Source organism: Phoenix dactylifera, chromosome 6 (genome assembly GCF_009389715.1).
Source record: "Phoenix dactylifera cultivar Barhee BC4 chromosome 6, palm_55x_up_171113_PBpolish2nd_filt_p, whole genome shotgun sequence".
NCBI classification, from domain to species: domain Eukaryota; kingdom Viridiplantae; phylum Streptophyta; class Magnoliopsida; order Arecales; family Arecaceae; genus Phoenix; species Phoenix dactylifera.
Window position 1 is genome coordinate 7480769 of NC_052397.1, and position 23039 is coordinate 7503807.

Consider the following 23039-nt stretch of genomic DNA (forward strand, 5'->3'; position numbering starts at 1 on the left):
TAAATCAGAACTTGCAAAATTATCTGATAGACACAATGTGCTGTGAAAAGGGCGATGGACTACCCCCAAAAGCACCATCTTTAGAACAGCCCAAAAAGAGCAGAGAAAAAACCACAAAGCAACCTAAATGGACCTGACTGCAAAGGCGGTAGAAATATGCCAGGACCAAGAAAAACCAAATAATTCAGGACCATAAATATGCCATACAAAATTATAAAAGCTAAGCTCTGAGGATGCACCAAACCCAGCCAAATGAGATTTATAAATCCGCCAGCAACATAAAGGATTAACAAAAAGGGTGAGATAGATAAGTTGAAGGAATGAGTAAATGTCCAGAATAAACAATCAAGTTCAACAAAAGTACGAAAGTTTTGTTTTTTGTGCAGAACCTAATGGAATATTTGAAATGGCAAAGTCTAAGCATCCCTCATCTAAACAGCCTATTACTACAAAGTCTTGATGCAGCTCCAACTAATTTTAAGAAAAAATGGTTCAAGCTTTTTCCTTTTTCTGTATATATCCATCTCAAGGGATCTGGATTTTTTTCTTCAGTCCCAATTATATACCTGCAGATAAGAGCGCGCGCACAAAAAAAAAAAAAAAGTTATAATGAACAAAAAAAAAAGTCTAGTCAGATCATTTTATGCAAAGCAACTATAATGAATAAACAACAAATACCTGAACCTTCCTATGCTGAATGAAGACCTGCTATATTTTGCCCACTTGCCAAAAGATTTCATGTAAATTTTTTAGAGCTGAATTTCCTTCAGCAATGTTTGTCCTGCAAAGAAGAAAACACCCAAAGACATAAAGTCAGCTACTGCAAATATATTACCATTATATTTATGCTTTCTTCAAAGGTTTTCACTATTGCAAGTGTTAATAATCATTGTTTGAGAATATAGACACTTCTCTTAAAGTTAAAGAACCAAGACATCACAACCTCATTATTTGCATCTGATTTTACTGAGACTTGGAACATTCTGGAATAAGCCTTTCGCTCTTGATCCCGCCTATCAGCAATCTGTCAACAGTTTTAACTCATCAAATCATGCCTAGAACTAAAGTATACTTGAATGAAGTGCACTTGATCGTTCTCACCTTCTTCTTTGCAGCAGCAAGCTCTTTTTTTATGCCTCCTAATAAATACCGCAAACCAATCAACAACTTACCAATTGCATGTATAAAACTGAAAGAAAGTAAACAAACTAAGGAAAAGCCACTAACCATCATTTGGCTCTAACTCTAGTGCTTTCTTGAAACTTTCGACTGCAGCATCCACATCATTAAGTGACACGTGTGCCTGATCAGTTTACAAGGTAATAACTTAGGCCATCCATGACTTGCAAACAAACAAAAAATGAAGTCTCTTGTATCTAACTACATGTACATGTAAATCTAGATATCATGTCAGTATACATTCTATCATTGTTAAATGCATGAATGGCTGCATCATATACGACAAATATCCCAGCAACAGTAGAGATCTGGTATGAATCAGGATCCAAACCAAGGAAAAACCACTACGCATCGGGTTGCATTGGGACTTATCCGGTTCAGGTCCAGGCCAAATTTTAGTGTGAGCCAACCCAAGATTCTCTCTTGCAAATATCAGGTCATTTTATCATGGCAAAATAAGATGTTAACTTACCTGCAGAGTTCAGCTACTTGAAAAACATTTATTCTTAGATTACAATAGAAGTTTCATGCAATACTTCAGCCAAACCATAAAGCCATTTCAGAAATTCTTTTGTGAAAAATATAATAAGTAGAAATAAGCAATCCATATCTTAGGTGCAACTTGCATTATAGTTAACAAGGTGGCATCTAAAGATGTCCAAAACTCCTGCATAGCTATCTTTCCCATGAAAGTAGAAAATATTTTTTTTATTCACTAGAAAGATGATATAGTATAACAATAACTGGTTCTGAATATTCTGCAGAATAAGGCTCGGACTACCAAAACAATCTGAGACTGGAGAACGATATCATATCTTTAATATAAATAGTGGTCATCAGATGGAAGATAATAACCTGGCCTTGGCGGTAATATGCTTTGGCATTGCCCTCTCTTTCACGCAATGCAAAGTCAGCATCTAATAGGGCGCTTTTGGGATCTCCTACTTTCAATTTGCAAGCCTAAAACACAGAGTTCAAGAAAAATAAAAGCAATTAGTTAAAACTAAACTTGTGAAACTTATATAGTTACCAAGAAGCCCCATAAACAAAATCCACACTTCCTCAATAGAATGCAATTTGCTGCAATTAGTCAAAAAGACAAATATTTAGTTAGAATAATAAAATGTGCACTTCAAGCTGTTCAACTAAGCAGCTTAGTTATATTGGTCATCAATCTCCTGGTAGAACATGGTGAACAATCTAAGACCAGATGCTATGCAAGCAAAGGTGCAGCGCAGTAGCATTCCCACGTCCTGCTATGAATCAAACCAAAGAAAACATTAATATCAACTTCAAGTTAATGGCCCTTACTAAGGTGTTCCTTACCTATCATAATTGGGCCACCTTGCCAATTGTATTCAAAAGGACCTTCCAAAATAACTTCCTAAACATCATCTGCGGTAGCTCTTTCGCTCTAAAAGATCAATATTTCCTATAAAATCCGGGAGGGGATTGCAGATCAGCTGGTGTTGTTGGCATTGGCAAGAGCCAGAACTTGCCAGGCTAGCTACGTAGAAACAGGATAGGGACAGATGTTATTGAGGAGCTGTTTTGTAGTTTATGTGCTTCAGTTTCTACAGGACCAAATTAGTTAGCATACTGTGGAGTTAATCAAATAATGACAGCCTCCACCTTGGCACACAAAACTTCATCTCAACATGATGCAGTTGCAAGATCAGAAGAAGGTAAGAAATGTCTACAAGGACAGGAAAATCGTAGCATGCTGGTAGGCCAATCATGCTTGCAATCTTAATGTCCCCTTGTGTTGAAACAGGTGCAATGTCAATGGACCTTTCTCCTAGTTTATTGGTATTAACTTATGATGAAAACTATAATCTTTGTGCATTGATCATAAAGCCATAGAACACTCTATTCCACATACACACACACAAATACCGAAATTGAAAATACACAAATAAATAAATACCTAGAATCTAATAATGAAGTTGCACATTGACTATAAAGATGCAAAAAGGATAAAGGATGTGCCATTGGTAGACTAGGTTGAATGTTAGAAGAGTTACAGTACCAGTCACATCAAGTTTATACTTAAAACAACCTGAATCCCAATATAGAAACCCCTCTCATATTCTCCTCTCAGACACAGCCTCCTCAATGCACACTCTCCTCTAGAATTGAGCACTGAGCACCAGGAAGCAATTTGTGGATAATGCCTGACAGACAGTGGATCAGTGCAAATGATGAACCGAGGCAGCATGCCTGGGTTCTCTCCCTCTCCCTCTATTTTGTTAATCTATCTGGAGTAGGGTTAGCCTAATATTCATTTGCAAGTAATGAATGAACTAATGAGTTGGCTCAGAGGTTAGAGTTGGTTTCAGGTGAGTCCAGCCGAACCCAAACTGAAATCAGTCCCAACATATGTTGAGTAAACCAGAGATGAAGTATTAAAGGATGGAAATAAAAGATGCACCACACATGATGTTAGATTCCGATGACAACTTACTTCAATATGTTTGGTAGAGAATTCTTGCAGAATTTAAAGGTAACTGACATCCAAAAGATAATCAAGGAAACAAGAAATCTAAAGCACGGAAACAGAATGTAGAGATGGAAACAAAAGGATCTTGGAAGATGCTAAAGAGATAACAATGATGCAGAAGAAAGTTAAAATAAGGTTGACTTTTTGGCTTTAATTCTACATGCTAAATTTGCTAAAAACAAGAAAGGAAATAAAAAATACTTAACAAGATCGAGTTCAAAAAACCAGAGATACAAATTATAGTGCACGAAGAGTGAGAAAAAACAATCTTGGTGAAAGTAGCTCAATTAAGTAAAGATGCACATGTTACTTCAGTTTTCTTTTCTCTTTTTTTTTTGGAGGGAAGTGACTTCACTTATATTTATTCAAAGTGAGAAAGAACTTATGACAGCTCGCTTATTACACAAGCTTAGTTGACCAAAAACAAAGAATTTCTAGTTTAATGGCAAGAACAAAAATCAGGAAACTTCTTTGTAGGATAAGATGGACAAAATATATGAAGAAAGAAATGCAAGGAGATAGCATCCTAAAGACAATGCTACAATGGAAAATTTTGTGAACTAGTAAAATCATTCATTGTTGTGAACACTTAGAGAAAGAACAGAATAAATGCTTCATCACTAGATTCACTGTCCCAGTGAAAAAAAAAACACACATAAAAAAGAACAAAATATGTGCTTGTTACTAGCTCCCAGTATCAATGAAGTTCAATCTACAAAAAGTGTGAACTTATTCATCTGATGAAATGGTTCTTTAACTCAAGAATTGTTTGGTGAATAATGACCTAGAAACTTAGGATTCCCAAAACATTCAAATCTTATGTCTCTTTTCACGTAATGGATTGAACAAGAATATATCACATTAATCTAAGCTGAGTATTGGCAACCACAACTTAACATCAACACTACAATTTTTTCAAACCCATGCAGGTTGAAACAGTGCCTACCTTCCAATTGCTATCCTAGAGTACATGACAATTCCCTCTTGCCCATGGTAAGTGGTCATGAATTCAACATTAGCTCACAAGACATGAACTATTAATGCTACTTGCAGAGTAAATCATATCAAACACTACACAGACTGAATACTACTTGCTTATTGAGGTTAAAGTCAATAGACATTAAGGAACTTATTGAGATTAAGCAAACAGTGGATGTTTCATTTTGAATAATCAATTCAAAAATTATACATATAAGAATAAAAAAAAGAAACTGTCAAAACTACAAAAGCTTACAGAACTATTTGTGAGTATAATTGATTTTGTCTTCCGCAACAATGAACTCTTCTCTGGGAAGCCACAAAAAGATAGGGAGAATGAGCAACCAAGCAACTGAGCAAGTGTGTGCATGTGTGTGTGTGAGAGAGAGAGAGAGAGGGAGAAGGGGGGGCATAGAGAGAGAGAGAGTTTTAGTGCCAAATATATGCTTGCCTTCATCAATCTCTTCTTTCTCCCAGCAAATATCCAAGTAGCGCAGAGCCTTACGATACTTTCTAAGAGCCATCTTAAAGTCATGCTTCTGCTTGAATCAAAAGATTTTAAATTTAAAATGAGTAATTTGATATCCAACAAAACAAAGTGGAAGAAGATACAGATAACTTTCAATACTAACATTCTTTTGAAACATTACAATGATGACATAGACAATTGAAAGGCTAGTAAGATGCATAAATATCAAGGGGTATGCAATAAAAACACATTATATTACTTTCGCAATGGAAAACAAATTAAAGCAAACCTGATAAAACAAAATTTAAAGCTAAACGTTCTACGTAATCCAGTTGAAATATAAATATTAAAATAAATAAAAATCAAGGTTTATAACAAAATTGACCTTGAAGTAATCATTTCCAAAAACCTTAGCAGAGTCCACAGCATTTATCCACCATGAAAGCTCACTTGGCTTCTCATCAAGGTCATTGGGCCAATCTGGATACATATCACCATCTTTGAAGAAATTTGAAACTCCATCATCAGCCCCTTCAGAAAGCTCTCCACAATCCGCAATTATTACATCAATGGTGGGATAATCACCATCTCCAACAGGCGTATGCTCAATCGACCGAACGACTCCCATACCCTTAACCACCTTCCCAAACACAACATGCCTTCCATCTAGATGAGATGTTCTAGTGGTAGTAATAAAGAATTGAGAGCCATTGGTGTTGGAGCCAGAATTTGCCATTGATAGCATTCCTTTTCTTTCATGTTTCAATTCAAAGTTCTCATCCTCAAATTTTAGTCCATATATGGATTCTCCTCCAGTTCCATCACCTGCGGTTGTATCGCCACCTTGTATCATAAAACCTTTGATAACACGATGAAAACGTGTACCCTGAAGAAAAAAAGTTAAAAATTACTATATACACCAACTTTTGTATAGATCAAAACAGCAGAAAGACAGTAAAGTTCAGTTATATGCATTTTGTTTTTTTTTAAATTAATTTACAATAGATCAAGGTGAAAAAAAAAACAATGGAGAAATGCATGTTAACTCAGTTAAATTTATTAAAAGAAATGATTTGACTACTGAATCACAAAAACTCTTTGAATGATATTAAGAATATAAACAGTTTCACCTTCCAATAGCATGTAGGGAGTAAGTGAAAAAAAGTTGTGCAACAGTCAAAGTGCTGACTGAAAAATGAGTTTCAATATGGTCAAACATAATGGAAATATAATAGTAAAACAAGCATAGATACAACAAGCCTCATATCATCAATTAAGTAGACTCTACATCAAATTAGTTCCTATTGAAGGCCAAAACCTATAAAACAGTAAGTGGCTTCAAGACATTTCTCAGTACCTCCATCCAAGCCTCTCCATTACATATCAATAATTTATGTCAGCACAATCTCTTCACTCATGCAAGCGCTCCAAAAAATATCAGTGAAAAAAATTTGAAGTTAACAGTTTTGATCCTTATCAAATTGCTCTCTCACTCCACTACTATGCAGTATTAAATGAAACACAACCATGTGAAGCATGTCAAATCAATATGGCAAAAATTCGTACAGATTGTTTAAGATGATAAAGAACATGAGAACAATAGGTTGTACGCAAGATTTGAGAGTGACGAGATGACATACCTATATATTGGATATTGGGAGAATGATGATTTTACAGGGCATGCATTCACCTAGCCTATCAGATATTAAAGCCTATGAAAAGATCTGAAGCCTAACAGTAGATTAAAGCCTCTCATATCTTCCAATAAGGCAACTAACCGGCAGATTAGCTGGCACATGTAGGAATTGCCTCCAACTGAAAAGAAAGTTCGGAACAGCAATCACCAACCTAAGAAGTTAAAACAGGTGCATGCTGACTTTTTGGGTGAATTTGTCATACGGTGCTGTTTTGTTTCGGTATTCTAGGCCTTTTTTATACAAAAAAATGCAATAACAGTTTGTTATCAATCATAAATTTTTGAAAATTACTAATAGTGGAATGAAATAATGTAATGAACTGAAGAAAATCACACATAAAAATACAAGCTTCCTTAAACATACACACACAAAAAAAAAAACCGTCTTACCTTTTCTACTGTCTCGAAATAATAGTATTCAATTAAGAAGTTAGGTCACCGTAAGTATAATACAGTGCTTATGTACCAGAAGCATGTATGGCTGTGGTGTTGATGCCGGACAGCAGGGGAAGGAAGAAGAATAAGAGAAGGAGAGAGGAGGAAGGAAGAGAAGAGAGAAAAGAGAGGAGGAGGAAAGAAACTAGGCTTCACACCTAACTCTTGCTCTTGGCTTCACAACAGAGCTGAAAGAAAGAGAATCATTTTTTTTATTCATAGCATACCCTAAACAATGTACGGTCCAACATATTTATAAGACCTAGAAAATACAAAAGACCCCAAAAAAAACTAGTCTTACAAAAGACCCTCAAAATAACGAAATACCAAAAATAAACCCTAAAGGCTGTCAAATAACGAAATACCAAAATAAGTCCTAAAGGCTGTCAAATAACAAAATATCTTAATAAGCCCAAATAACATAAAATCGCTCCAAAATAAAATCAAACTGACTGGACTATCCTCCTGCGGCGACTATAGATCCGAGTGACGGGCGATCTGGCATTGGCGTCCGCACTAGCTCCCCCTAGGTGGGAAGAAGTCAACCTCAACGAACACGACCCGATGTAGCTTCGGTAGTACTCCAATAGGTCCGGGTCAATCCGCTGAAACTCCTCGCGCGTGATCCTAGTGGAGTCGGACTCTGGTCATCCTCGCGAACAAATCAAGAAGCGCTGGAGGCTTCCATAACTGGTAAAAACTGTTTGATCGTCTAAAATAGCATCAATATGTTCTTTTTGTGCTCGTTGAAGGGACCAAGGAATCGAAGCTAGTATGGAATCAGTAATAGGGGAATCAACAGGCTCAGGAGAGGGCTCGGCAAAAGAGTCATCGGGGATTGTTGGTGGGCCTTTATAAGCAACCAAATCTTCAACATTAAAAGTCGGGCTAATACCAAAATCAGAGGGGAGGTCAATGACATATGCATTGGTGTCAACCCTGTGCAACACCCTGAATAGCCCAACACTATGAGCCTACAATTTTTTAACGGTTCCAAAAAGAAACCGCTCTAGCTGAATACAGATCATTACGTAATTCCTAGTTTGAAATTCCTTAGCATGAGAATCAGCTTGCATCTTATATTGAGCATAACATGCATGAATGTGCTTGTGGACTTTCTAATGCAACTTATAAATGTGTTGTGCAAATGCATGTGCAAACTCAGAAATCATAACATGGGGTGAAATGGATAAGAGATCTAGCGGTTTTCTAGCTTTATAACCATGCACTACCTCAAATGGACTCATGCCTATAGACCTGTTGACTGAATTATAGGGGTGAACCTTTTTGACAAGGAGAGTGAACACCAAAAATTTGTTGAACACTTTCCGCTCAAATTCAGCTGGACACCGGCTATGAAGATCCTTGTCCTTTGACACTTCTCTTCTCTTGTTCTTGTCAGGTAGCTTGGGCGGCAAAGGATTGAGCTTAATCTTTTTGCCCTCGAACATCAAAGAACAAGAATTGGATTGACCAGAGATGGTGATATTAAGGTCGAACAACCAGAGTCTCTCTAAAATTAAATGTCCTACATCCATCGAGATTACGTTACACCATATGATGCTCTTGTAAGAAAGGATGTGAATGGGCACAAGACATCTCTCTTTAATACAAATAGAAGTTGTGTCAATCCAAGAGACCTTATAAGATTGTGGTTGGAGAACAGGAGTCAAATCTAAGCGAAAGACGATGTTGGAGGATATTGCATTAATACAACTCCCGCTATCGATGATGGCCTTACAATCTCTCTTCGCATTTAATATAAGTATGGAAAATTGAGGTTCTTTTCCAGTCATCAGTTTCGTCGGGTTGTGCCGAGGCGCATCTGACTACACTCATGGTGAACTGGTCAAACTCTCTCTGACTGTGCAAATGATATAGGTGTAGTGCGGATGCATCCTAGGGTATTAGGTCCTTCATCACACTCTTCCTCAATGTTCTGACTGTCACCGAGGTTTGGTTCATAGACATGCTCCTCCAAGTTATCTGTGTCACCTCCCTGCTCTTGCTAAGCAATAACGAGAGATTTGTTAGCACATTAGGAGGCAACGTGACCAAAACCTTGGCATTTGTAGCACTGAATTTTGAAATGTGGTTTGGGAAGCTTACCAAGGATTTTTTTGTCTTTAGTGTCTCAGCTTGGGACAAGGGCAGTAGGAGAGGGTCTAGAGATAGAGGACACCCAACAAAAGGTTTGGGCCCTGAAGAATTAAGATCCGTGGAAGTGCCCCGAATGTCAGGGCGCCTCACAAACATAGACTTGGAGACTTGCTCATAGTTCAGTACGAATGTATAGACCTAGTTTAACGTGGACACCTCTCGGAGGACAAGTTCAGAAACCTCTACGGAACCGGCTCAGGACCATTCTCTCATCCTCAATCACATTACATCGCATCATGTATTCTCAAATTGTGCGATGTAGTCAGTAATTGATCAGGTGCCTTGTCTTAAGTTATTCCATCAGTCAAGGAGATCATCTTGGTAGCTAAGGGGCAAGTATTTTTTCTTAAGTTTTTCCTTCATTTCTATCCAATCAGTTATGGCAGGTTGACGTCTCCTAGCCAGGAGATGCTCAGTGTTTTGCCAGAAAAGCTTAGCTCGACCGATGAGTTTCATTCTGGCAAACCGGACCTTCTTTTCTTCAGACAAATTATTCCACTCAAAGAAGTCTATTTCGTGCAACCAGTCTGTGAAGACCTTTGGGTTAAGGCGACCATTAAAGGTAGGGGCTTCAATCCGAATGCTTTTTATCACATCTTCATTATGGTCATAAGGCTCTCTAGGTTCTACATTATGGCGATAACCCCTATCGACATTAGGGACTGGACTCGGTCCTCTATAGCGAGGGTAGGTTAGAGGGCTGCCTGGAACGGAATTAGGGTCAAAGTGGCCCTGCCGCACAAATCCTAGATGGTCTAGGATTTCATCCTCGATCTCTAGGCCTTCCAAATGGAAGGCACTCCCTTCTTTGGATCCCATAATCCTCTGAAGGGAAGCCTTAGCTGAGTCTAGCCGGGCGCAGGCCTGGGTGGACACTGTGGTCAAGTCTTGGACAATCTTTAGCAAGGCTTCGATGTTGGGATTCATAGCCAGTTGGGATTCTAACTGGAAGACAACACGACCAGTACAAAGGTGTATATAATGTGTGCAAAGGTATGCATGGCCCTACAATGCTAAGACAGTGGTAATTCCTAGGCAGACCTAATGCATAAAAATGATGCCTAAAGCGCAATGTATATGCTCAATATAAACGGAAAGCTAATCCGTAGCAAATGAAATCAAGCTTAAAATTTTGTAATAAATGCAGGCAAGTAATTGCAGTCAAATAGTGCAAGTTTTCTGTGTGTTGCAGGGTTGCACGGAGCCTCAAAGAACTCCCAAAGATTCGGTAGCCCCACAATTAATGACAAAAATGAGCCACTACAAGGGTTTTAGGATTGTCTGGGGTGTATGTGTTGAATTCACAGCAAACTAAGTTGATAGAGCACAAGAGTTTATTGATGCTGAATTTAGACGAACAAAAAGATTTTTCAGTAGGAAAAGAAACCTGGGCTGGGGCGACAATCAGAGACGCAGTCGCAGCAAGTAGGCTCATCAAATGGCTCCAACTCGTATCTGATCATAGAAACTCGACGAGCTTGATCCCAGCAACTCGTGGGGCTTTATCAAAGCAGCTTGGTGGGCCTAATGGCAGCGGCCCATTGGATTAGAAGAGAGGTGGGGGGTGGGGTGATCAGGCCTGATGGGCCTGCGGGCTAGAAGAGGAGAAAGGGGGTGATCGGGTCTGATGGGCCTGTGGGTTGTGCGGTGCGGGCCTGATGGGCCGCAGATTAGAAGAAGAGACAGGAGGGGAAGATGTAGGCATACAGTATGGGCCTGATGGGCCGTGGAATAGCAAAAGGGGGAGGGGGTGGTTTGGGAGGTGAAGTAGTGGGTTGCGGTAGGTTCAAAGCCAAACCCTTGATTTCACAGAGGAAAAGGTCGGGTGTCGAGAGTTGTGAAGAGCTCTCAGTTCGAATCGCAACGGGGAAGAAAGGAGCGGTCGAAAAAGAATTGGAAGGGAAGAGGGAACTTAGCGGCGGAGCTGGACGGCGGCGATGAAGTAGGGGAGGGCAAGGTGAGGCGGAGAGGGTGGAGGCGGAAAACGGCGGGGCTGAAGCGGCGAGAGAGGTGGCGAAGCAGGGCGGCGTTGTGGGTGGTGATCGAGTCGCTGGGACCCTTAAAGGGGTGGCAATGGGTTCGGACGGCGAGTGAGGGGAAAAAGAAGGCGGAGGCGGCGGTGGTGGAGATGGCGAAGTGGAGGCGGCGAAGACGGTTGCGGGACAGCAAGGGCGGTGGCAGCGAGGGCAGGGCGGCGCTGTGTGCGACGATGAACAGGTATTTTTTTTGGAGGGATCCGATAGGATTCAAGTTATCGGACGCGACCCACTCCAATAACCCACACGGGTCCACATGCATAACTTAAGGGTCACGTGCCCTCTTTTTTTTTCTTTTCTTTTTTTCCTTTTTTTTCCGACGGAATAGACTCGGGTTAACGGGCACGACCGCTCCGGTAACCCATTCCTATTCCAGCTCCTTCATGGAGGCTTTGAGGGGAAGGAATTGCAGGTGGTTTCCTACTTCTGTGGCTACGGTGGTGAGGCGCGGCGACGCTTGCTGAAGGAGAAAGCGGTGACAGGCGCTCGGGAGCGGCGCGCGACGGCAGTGGCAAAGCACACGGGCGCGGTTCTTCACCGGCCGTCCCAGGCTTCCTCATTCTATTTCTTTTTTTTGGTTTCTTCGCGACCTTCAAGAAAGAACTCACGGAGAGATGAGTTTTGACTTGGGGAAGGAAGCAAACTTGGCATTTTTGCAGCTGGGGAGAAGACGCCTAATCCACTCTCACGTGAAGCAGATCACCCACGACAGAAACATTTTTGTTTTGTTTGCTGGGCTCTGATACCAATGCTGATGCCGGACAGTAGGGGAAGGAAGAAAAATAAGAGGAAGGGAAGAGGGAAAAGAGAGGAAGGAGAGGAAGGGAGCTGGGCTTCATACATATCTCTTGTTCTTGGCTTCACACCAAGGCTAAAAGAAAGAGAATCAATTTTTTTTATTCATAGCATACCTTAAACAATGTATGGTCCAAACATATTTGTAAGACCCAGAAAATGCAAAAAATTCCTAAAAGAAACTAGTCTCACAAAAGACCCTCAAAATAACGAAATACCAAAAATAAGCCCTAAAGACTGTCAAATAATGAAATACCAAAATAAGCCCTAAAGGCTGTCAAATAACAAAATACCCTAATAAGCCCAAATAACATAAAATCACTCTAAAATAAAATCAAACTGGCTGGACCATCCTCCTGCGGCGATTGTAGATTCGAGTGACGGGTGATCTGGCATTGGTGTTCGCACCAGGTGTGAGTGCAAGAGCAGATTCAGATGTGTGTGTGTGCAGGGAAGTGGGTCTCTTAAAACATTTTCTAATAACAAAGTGGGCTTGAGGACAAGTTTCCAAGGAGATCCTGAAGCAGGTGTGGCACCCTAAGCAAAAGATTCCTACTACTAAGATTTAGTGGGCCTTAAACTATCAAACTCATCTTGCAAGTCAATTTAATAGCTTCCAAGTCAGAAATGATTCAATATTCCCCAGTCCAATTATTGGATCATTTTATCATTTATTTGGCATGCAATCCATTTCCTTTGATATGCTATCACTAAGTTCCTGCCCTTTTAAATGTCAATGTCAAGGGAATGCTAAGATGTTGGTGGTCAAAGATAAGATGACATCGGTGAAAGCTAAGAAGATGTTGGTGAAAACTTTAATTGTGTCCATGATAGAAGTCAAACAATTAGGTTGGTAATAAATTGCAACGGATGTCATAGGAGTACAATCATTTTAAATATTCCTTAATGGCTTCAATAACAAGCTCAAGCTCAATGGTGTAAGTACATACATAGACCTACTCTTAGATGGCAACATAAATTGCATCATGAAGCATGATGTACATATAACATATAGATATAACTGATAGATACATATAGACGCATGTCTGCATACATATATCCATGGGTATACACACTTTTATTTATAGCAAAATCTAAGGTGTTTAACTTTTTCCTTGTTAAATTATATTATTGTAGTGAAATTTCAATATCTGCGTATACTTAGTAAAGCTCTTTTAATTGACATGACACATACTATTATCCCAACTTCCTCACTCCAAATCAATGAGTTGTCATTTAAACGCTAATCCATTAAAAATGGAAGTAAAAAAGGAATATATGTCAAACAAATAACAGTAATTGACGCAAATAACATTGCTACTATAGATAAACTCATTATGGGGAAATACATTCTTGAACAAAACATTGTTAAGAACAGCAACATTCCAAGGGAGCCAGCTTGTTGACTTGGTGATGTCTCTAATGGTGGATCTCTTGACCTAAGAGACCTGGGTTCAATCCTGCCCTCGATGCTGATTTTCAGCCAAGGTTCCAATATTCTAGTTCCCAACTAAAATTATAAAAAAATTAAGAGGAAGAAATGAGTTCCTTTAGTATACACTAACGAACCATTTACATATGCATTTATAAATCATATTAATTGCATACTATTGTAAGAGAAACATGCAAGACTATATGATTAAGAAGACCAATGCATTAATGATATATATTTATTGAACATGAACTTGTGAAGACCATCTAAAAAGGGAAGAAAATTGGTACATGGAACATATACATCAACAAATTATACAATGCTTAATTTAAAAATAAATATTCCTTAACTCATTTATATAAAATTACAATTTGCTACTTTTAGAATGTTGCTTTTGAAATAAAATGGCACCCATCTATCTTGAAGGAAATGTTCTTTCTTAATCCACCCAATTTCAAACTCGGCACAACTAATTAAATCTAGCATGATATGGCCAAACATTCCTATATCAAATTGACCCACCTTAGTCGCCTTTTAATAATTTTAAAAAAAAAGAAAAGAGAAAATATCCGTGAGCTCTAGATTTCTCTGTTCCCCCATCAACCCTATTAGGATAGAAGAAAATCCAAGCCCATGTGATTAAAAAAATTAATAGCGAAAGACAATATGCCATGACCTCAACACAAAAATCACAAGATCAAGAATAGCCTCAATCCCAAGTTCTTTGAAATCCGATGGCAAGAAAGAGTGAGAGAATTATGGAAGTACCCCATAGTGAATTGGGAGCCCAATATTGGGACCCATGCCTTTCTCTCAAGTGCATAATGCTTTAAAGTTCTCTTAGTTCTTGGGAACCACCCCAGTGAAGAGATCTCCTACAATCCTCTCCATCTCCCCTTCATGCTAATGTCTACATAGCACCCAAGGCTTGCCACACACTTCCCATTAGGTCCATCCAATTCCCCTCTCCCCAACAAGAAGACAAACTAAAAGAAAGAAATTAAAGAACCTAAGGAATCATATTACCTCTTTTCAAGCTCTCTAGGAACCCCCTTAACAGTACTGCTTTTTACTCAAACCAAAGTATTATGCCATGAGGGGAGACTGATTTGGGAAATGTTATGAGCACGTAACAGGAAACAATGGTTAAGAAAAATTCCTAACTCAATAAACAAGAAACGTGATCTTAAACAAGAATATTTAAAGAGAATATATATATGTATATATATGCAAAATACGAAAAATCTAATAAAAACAACAAAAAGAACTAGTTTTTATTGGATTCTCATTAGTTTTTATAAATACGGGTTGATTTACTAGCAATCATAAATTAGATATATAGAAATCTCTCCCCCTTATGACATACCATGATAAGATTGATTTTATCAAATCTATCAAAGAGATTATTTAAATTCCTTATCCACTCAAAATGCTAGTTCTATTTTTCTTTCCCTTATTTATTCTCACAAAGTTTTCTAGACACTTGCTATGTGCTTTAGAGCACATTTCCCTACAAAATAAGATTTATTTGTGGATTTGATTTCCCAGGAAACTCCAAGGGAAGTGGGAAACTCATTTCCCAATGAATATGATCCAAAGCGCCCCTCTTTGATGACAAAGTAAGCTATTGAGTTAAGGCTATTGCATGGAGCTATTGCAATTCTCTGGAACTTTTATTTTAGTCTATTGACATGATTTTGTGTCTATACATAAGATGTGATGAACTAATGTTAGATGCCCTTCTTGCTAAGTTTCTTTAATACTTTAATGGTGTGATGAGTCGATGAAGGGAGTGCTTTGGCCATGTAGCATCATTCTTCATCAAAAAATTATCTGGTCATGTATTATGGATTAGTTTGAAAAGAAATTGTCACTACTTAGCATGGCATCATTCACTGTCAAGATGATGCTAGCAAAATTAACTTATAAGTTGTTAGCTAATGTGTTGTTACAGTAAAAAGAAATATTGAAATTGCATGAGCAAGCTATTATTAACCAATATGGGATATCACCAACTTCATGTTTGCTGGATCAACTACATATCCAAGTTCATCTATTTTAAGTTGATTTAGTTGTGTTTCTACATGGCTTAACCTCTCTCATTTACCCAAAAAAACAACTGCTATATGCAATAAAATTTCATTACAAGTTAAAAAAAAATTAAATCGCTTAAGGTGGATTTTCATGGTATAAGGCATTCAATAATTCAAATAAATCGACACAAGTTGCTTATTATATAAAAAAAATGATCTTCTTTTAAAATGCCTACCTCCTTGATTGTCTTGGTTAAATTTCAAGGGAAAAGGTCGATGTTTTAAAAGACAAAGTGAGCCCAATGTGGGACCATTAGGAACAAAAAAGAGTTTTATAGTTTATCAAATTCATTTGCCAAGTCAAGTAAACAGCTTTCTAAATCATAGCCACCGACTCAATGTGCTCCCCAACATCAGAACTCATCTTGAATATGAATGAGGGAATAGCTTTGATATTCTAATTATTCATGTGGTTCATTTGCCATGTTCTATCTTAAAGAATCTTCCCTTTTAAACGTCAATATCAAGGGAATGTAGCATAAGCTTAATGTAAACTTCAGTGCCGAGCCCACTCTATAAAGTCAAACACTCAAGTTGTTATAACAAAATGTCGAACAAGAGAAAATAGAATGGTCATCACTTTGGATATTCTTTAAAGATTGGAATTCATATGAAGCATGGTGCATACACAAAAATAATCCAAGTTACTTGCATTAACACTTTTCCATATTTCCACTTTTCTTATTATAGAAAAAGCATGCTTATAAATCAACATTTAGTATTGATCCTGTTATCCACATGAGACACCAATTATCCAAACTTGCATTGTCCATATAAATGACGTCCTTCATGTTTTCCTTTTTAGACCATTAGAAATTAAAAAAAATATAAGAAGAAGGGTAAACCTAAAGTTTCTCAAAATATTATCTTCATTTACTTAACTGGAAATGAAACCTTAATTTCACAAACATAACTTTTTCTATTTTATTCAAATAAATAGCAGCATTCATCTTGACTATCACAAAAGCCATACACTTGAGAACAAAATAATTATTATTATTAAGTAAAACAGGGGTGATGTTCACCATCATTTCATCGAGGATTTGAAATGGTGAGAACAAATAGTTATTATTAATCAAATAACTATTACCCAGCAAAATAACATCACTACTAAAGACAAGTTCCATATGTGCAAAACTAGTTTACTTTCAAAAACTATCGTCAGGAACAGCTGCATTCCTCTTGATACAAACCACATCAGAAGTTACATATGTATAAAACACACAGTAGTTGAATACCTCTTGAAAGCAAAACTATACTGCTACTTAAAAAAGAAGCCCAGTGCCTTTAATAATGACTCATTTTTTTTAATTTAAACCTCCTCAAGAACATACGGAGTAGGAAGAAAACAGTAAGATGCTAACAAGAATGTCTCCATTTAAAATTAAAGAAGAAATTGCCTTTTTAATTGCTTTACCATCAAATTACGATTCTGCTTGTTTGGGATGTTGACTTCGAAAGAACAAAGATAGCCAGCGTATCTTAAAAAGAAAGTCTTTTTTTTTTCTTTCTTCCCGCATCCAAACCATCAAACTTCTAACTCGGGCCGACTCAAGATGCAAGTCAGATCAGTAGGAAATTGACTGTTCCAGTATCTATAATCTATATAGCACGAGGCATCTAAAGATTCCTATTCTGAGTCAACTCACTTGACTCGCTTTCCAAATAATTGAACCCAAAAAAAAACAAGCAACAACAACAAAATACTCATAACCATTGAATATACCTCCACTCCTCCCCAGACAACCACAGGAAGGAACACCACCAAGACGATGCGGACAAGAACACAAGACCAAAAACCAAAAAGACCCCCATACCCCCAAAAACCACAACAAGACGCCACCTTCCCCCCCGATATTTCTCCAACTCCAAGGGCAAACAAAGAAAACCAATAGAATCAGCCAGAAAGACAGCGAAAGGAAGTACCTTGTAGTGGAGCGGCACGCCGGTGTTGGGCCCAATGCCCTTCTCCCCGGTGCACAGCGCCCTGAAGTTCTCCGCCGTCCGCGGCGCCACTCCGGCGTAGAGCTCCACCACGATCCTCCCTTCCATCTCCCCTCCGATGCTGACATCCATGTAGCACCGCGGATTCGCCGTTTTCTTCGCCTCCCCTCCCTCCATCTCTCTCTATCTCTCTCTCTGAGGGAAGAGCGCACTCAAAACCCTTTTGTTTCTCTTGCTCAGAAACCCTAATCCTTCTTTCCTCGTCTCGGAGCTCCCTCTGGCGGCCTCCTCCGGAGAAGCGCTTTATATTCAAATCAAAAACTGCCCCCTCTTTAATGCCCAGGGTGGGCTAATAATATATTAACATTAATAAAAATTAGCTTTTATTTTTTTCTTTTATTTAATGCTTGATTGAGTGGGGATGATGGGGGTCCCTTGGATGGGTACACTACACCCAAGAGCAGGGGTAGCTTGTGACTTTTTTGCCTGGCTTCGGGGCTTATAAATGGGTGCATGAAACATGGTGCAACTCTCTGGGTTCTGGAACCATCCTTGCACTTATTACATTATTATTTGCCGGGTTGCTCCTCTCTGAGATGGGTCCGATAATTTTTTTTCTGGCTAGATGTTGTGACAAATTTATGTCGTCTGTTCTCCGTGTGTGAGGTTGTTAATTGGGTGCAATGTCGGTGAACGGGTGTCTGGGCTCTTTTTGGATGTGAGAGAGAGAAAGTGTGTGTGTGTGTGTGCGTGTGTGTGAGAGAGAGAGAGAGGGGGGGGTGGGGGCATTTTGATGCCTAAAGTTGCGTAGGTTGCATTTTGTTTGGGAAGTTGGCATGCAGAGAAAATGTGACATTTGACTGGTGTTATTGCTGGAAATTTAATTGGATTGGTTTGACAAGAAATATTTCACCATGGCATAAGATGTCATTCTTCTATGCTACATGGTAAGAGATGGAGGGAAGACCTACTAAATGCTAAATGGAATTACCAAGGTCTAATTTTCTAACTCTGTACATTGTTTAGCTGGAGGAGAGGAATGATTGCTAGGTTAAAGATGATAATGGCAATATCAATTTGTTGATTAGGTTTGTCGAATGATGTTTTAAGCTGAAATAAGAAAGTACGGTTTTAAGTGCTTGAACGATTCATCCTTTAAAACTTCTCTTTAACAGGCTTTCCACTGGGTTATCCTGTTTCAATGAGTGGCGTCCCCTCCTTACAATATTGTTAAGGTTAATTTGATGGATCCATTCATGGCAATAAAATAGGTGCCGAATTTATTATGGGAGACTACATGGGGTCAAACTCTTTGTGCCGCTTCTCGAATTATTCATACTTCATTTGTGCCAATGGCAGCACCTAAGGCAACTTAGGTAGGGCTAATGATGGTAGTTTATAAGTTAAATGCTCAGAATTTGGATAAAAGGGGATTCATCTACCCTTACATTGTTGAACCTAAGGTTAAAAGAATCCACAAATTGGGTTTCCAGCCCAATGGTTTGAATCCATCCTATTTGGAAGAGGTTTCATGTTTAAAACTTGGGAGGAATTTGTTGGATCATTCTAACCAATTGTTTTAAATGATTAGTGATACTTCCACCATTACTCTCAAATTGGGGGAAAAAAAAACCAAACAAAACAAAAGAAGACGTCTTAAGAAAATAGGATAAAGAACTATATTGCCTCTTGGAGGTGACATGCAAGAAACCACGCACCACCACCAACCTTGGACATAGTGGATAGCTTTAATCGCAAAACCAACGTTTCAATCAAAAATTTCAACCGTGGGGTCATTGGGTAACCGGCATAATCTTCTTTGGATGAGACGGCACACCACCCCTCAGCCTCACATCTTGGGCTCCAGCTGTTTGCCACTCACGTCTTGGTATACCATTCAAAACTATGCTGCCTTTCTTGAGGCCATGGCGAGTAACCAAGCCTCAGTATACATGATGGATAGATGGAGTATATGCAATATTGTCTGTTAACTTGTTAGAGTTTCGACGACAAAAAATTCTTAGCATGTCGACAAAAAAGAAAATGATAGATGTATTATGATAGAGTCATAGAGAACGTCAGGCACTAAAAACCAATTCAAATAATATTTACTTTTGTTCTTTTAAGTTATCTACTAAACAGTCAAATTTATGAAAACGCCATTTTTATATTATAGTTTAGAAAAAAGAGAATGTAACTATAAGTTTTTTAAAAATTTATGCTGCCCAATCAAGGTATTGTCTTTCTGGGTATGAAGAGGACCTATTCAGAAAGGAACTGTTGAAATCACCCCTCCAGAGAAGCCACACCTCCAAATAAAATGCCTGGTCAGGTCACCTTTCAAGGATAAAACAATGCCACTAGTGATCAGAGAGGTCGGACCCAAAAGTTAGGAGGCTCATGCTAGAATCTTCCAGGTTTTTTTTTTTTTTGTTTTTGGTGAAAAAAATAGGAGGGAAGGGGGAGGGGGAGGGGCAGAACCCACGCGCGTAGCAGCCCCCACTAGGCCTCCCTTCCACCAAGGAATGTTCGATGCGGATCGCAAGTTTCCGCGTGCCCTCCCCAACTCGTGGGAAACCCTACTAGGCCATCTACGTATGAGTACGTCACCCCAGCGCCACCTCAATACTGATGGAAGAAAAGCATATCCATACAGAACCATCCGAGCGTGAGACATGCGGTCCCCTGATTTAATCGACGCCCGCGCGTTTCGAACTCGAACAACTCAGGTGGAGTCCAAGCCCCCTTCCAAGTTTCTTTAGTGTAACAACCAAACCCCTCCCCACCTTTTCACCAAAAAAAAGAAAAGAAATAAAATAAAATATAGGATTAGGGCTGCAAATGAGTCGGGTCGACCTGTGACCCGATCCGACCCGCGTAAGACCTGATCCGACCCGAATTTAGGACCCGTGGGGCCAGGTCGGGTCCTAAATTTGGACCCGTTCTATTTTTCGGATCGGGTCGGATCCACCCAATCTCGACTTGGACCCGAACCTGACCCAACCCATTTTTTTTGAGGTCAGATTTTTTTTTTAGATGTTCTTAGGACCGACTTGTTGAATTTAGAAAATGTTGAATTTGAACATTTGAATATAGCTTATCCAATAAAATGTCTATTTCTTTTTTCAAAAAGAATTAGAGCAATAATTGCTTGATGTTATTTACTATTATATAGTGAAACTTTGAATATAAAAATACATAGACCCGGTCCCTGACCCGCTCGACCCGAATGAACCATCGGGTCAAAATTTGTAGGCATGGACCCAACCCGATTTCAATCGGGTTGGGTCTGGGTTCAAAATTAGGATCCGAACAAAACATCGGGTCGGATCGGGGTCACTCAGGACCCGACCCAACCCGACCAATTTGTAGCCTATATAGGATGCTAGAATACTAAAAACTTGCAGGAACTTTATTTTTCCTACCTGTTGGGAATAATAGAACTTACATTTCATATTTTGTCTACTTGACTTGAGTTTGCCCCTCCATCCCGCAGCAAAAAGTAGCGTTACATATCCAATAAATTATCTATAAGAAGGCCACCTACATTATCTGGATATCAAAGCATCAGGATGCAGTAGAGCCTAGCCACTTTAGGCCTATCAGCCTGTGTACCACTCTGTACAAGATTATGGCAAAGATCATGGTAGGCAGGATGAAGTCGTTGTTGCCAGATATTATCTTCCAGGAGCAGGAGGCATTTGTGGGGGGCAGGTATATTTCTGATAATGTCATGCTAGCTCAAGAGGAGATATGGGACTTATGATAGGCCCCAAAGAGGCGGAGTCTGATGGCAGTCAAGCTGGACATGAAAAGGGCTTATGATAGGATCCAGTAGAGCTTCCTCAGGCAAGCAATGGAGAGCTTTGGCTTCCATGAGATCTAGATAGACTCGGTTTTAGGCTGTGTATGGGGTCGAGCTTTTTTATCCTGATCAACGGTTCGCCGTCACCTTTCTTCCGGTCCACCATGTGGCTTCAACAGAGTTGTCCCTTATCCCCGTACTTATTTATTATTTACTCTGATGCACTTTCTCGTGCCTTGCGGGCAGTTTGTCAGAATCGGGAGCTGGAAGCCTATGTTCTAGCGCCCGATGCCCGACCAATCTCTCACCTCTTGTTTGCAGATGATTGCCTCCAATTGGCCAGGGCGAGAGTGAGGGATGCGCGGGCCCTCAAGGGTGTGTTGGCGGCTTATTGCAAGGCTTCAGAGTAGAGAGTGAATCTTCAGAAATCGACCATCTCCTTCAGCCTGAGTACGGAGTTGAGGGTGAGACAGAAGATTAGGAAGATTCTGGAGATACGGGAGCAGAAAGGCCGTGGAGATACCTAGGGGTGCCTATCACAGAAAGAAAGCTACGGGTGTCAGAGTGCTTAGGGTTGGTGCAGCGAGTCTAAGACATGCTAGAGGGCTGGAGGGCATCATCTCTTTCTATAACGGGCAGGTTGACGCTAGTCAGGTCGGTATTGTGCTTTATGCCAGTCTACCTCATGTCCAATACTGTTGTCCATAAGGTAGTGATGATGGAAGTCGAGCGGCTTCTTCGAAACTTCTTGTAGGGTTTGCACGGAGATGGCCATAGGGTGCACTTATTGGCATGGGAGAGAGTTTGCAAGCCAATTCCCGGGGGAGGATTGGGAGTGCAATCTCTCTTGAAGAGGCGAGAGGCACTCATTGCTCGCCATGTGGTGAGGTTTATTCTTGAGCCGCAGGGCTTCTGAAGTCTGGTCATGGTGACTAGATACGGTCGAGTAAGGGCTGATGGCGAGGCCCCGAGTAGACAAAGATGCTCCTACATGTGGCAGGAGATTTACAGATATATGCCTACTGCCTTGGCGAATTCCAAATGGCTGATCGGCGATGGGCAGAGCGTGGATGTGGTGGACCCGTAGGTGGACTCGCTTCCTTTGAGACTCTGGCTGACTATGATCAACGTCGAGGCAGTAGACGGACTCCGAGTCTACGATCTTCTTAGCCCAGAGGGGGCGGAGTAGGACGTCAGCAAGATTGGTCAGCTATTTGGAAAGTAGATTGCAAAGCGTGTTCGATCGCTTCTGATTTCAGAGTGTGCTGGCCTGGATGTGAGGGTCTGGAGCACGTCATGCAGAGCCAGTGTTTAGGATGGGAGATGTCTTCCGAGCCCTCCAACATGAGCACATGCCGGGGATGGATTTGTGCTTGGATCTAGAGCTTCTAACTCTACCTGAGGATAGCATTATTTTCTGTGGAAGGTGGTTTGGGAGTGCCTGCCACCGAGATTAGTGCTGAGTAGAAAAGGACTGAGCATTCAATTCCAGTATCCGGACTACCGAGTGGACGAGA

At 39.8% G+C, this 23039-nt stretch overlaps 1 protein-coding gene across 1 annotated transcript; it reads right to left on the bottom strand.

The window, feature by feature from the left end:
- Positions 1-234: 234 nt before the first annotated feature.
- On the bottom strand, positions 235-18153 carry LOC103695644 (peptidyl-prolyl cis-trans isomerase CYP40-like). The gene is made up of 10 exons (XM_008777018.4): positions 17700-18153; positions 5512-6012; positions 5109-5196; positions 4914-4966; positions 2035-2139; positions 1228-1303; positions 1102-1139; positions 944-1024; positions 679-781; positions 235-566 (listed from the first exon to the last, which is right to left on the bottom strand). The coding sequence occupies exons 1-9, from the start codon at positions 17892-17894 to the stop codon at positions 767-769; spliced, it is 1152 nt and encodes a 383-aa protein (XP_008775240.1). The 5' UTR covers positions 17895-18153; the 3' UTR covers positions 235-566; positions 679-766.
- Positions 18154-23039: the final 4886 nt, after the last annotated feature.

Excerpts from the sequence above, each read along its gene's own strand:
- LOC103695644 (XM_008777018.4), bottom strand. The coding sequence starts at position 17,894 with ATGGAGGGAGGGGAGGCGAAGAAAACGGCGAATCCGCGGTGCTACATG. Across the intron at positions 4,967-5,108 it reads GAAAGAAGAGATTGATGAAG|AGAAGAGTTCATTGTTGCGG; the intron begins GCAAGCATATAT and ends GTGGCTTCCCAG. Across the intron at positions 1,304-2,034 it reads CATATTACCGCCAAGGCCAG|GCACACGTGTCACTTAATGA; the intron begins GTTATTATCTTC and ends TAAACTGATCAG.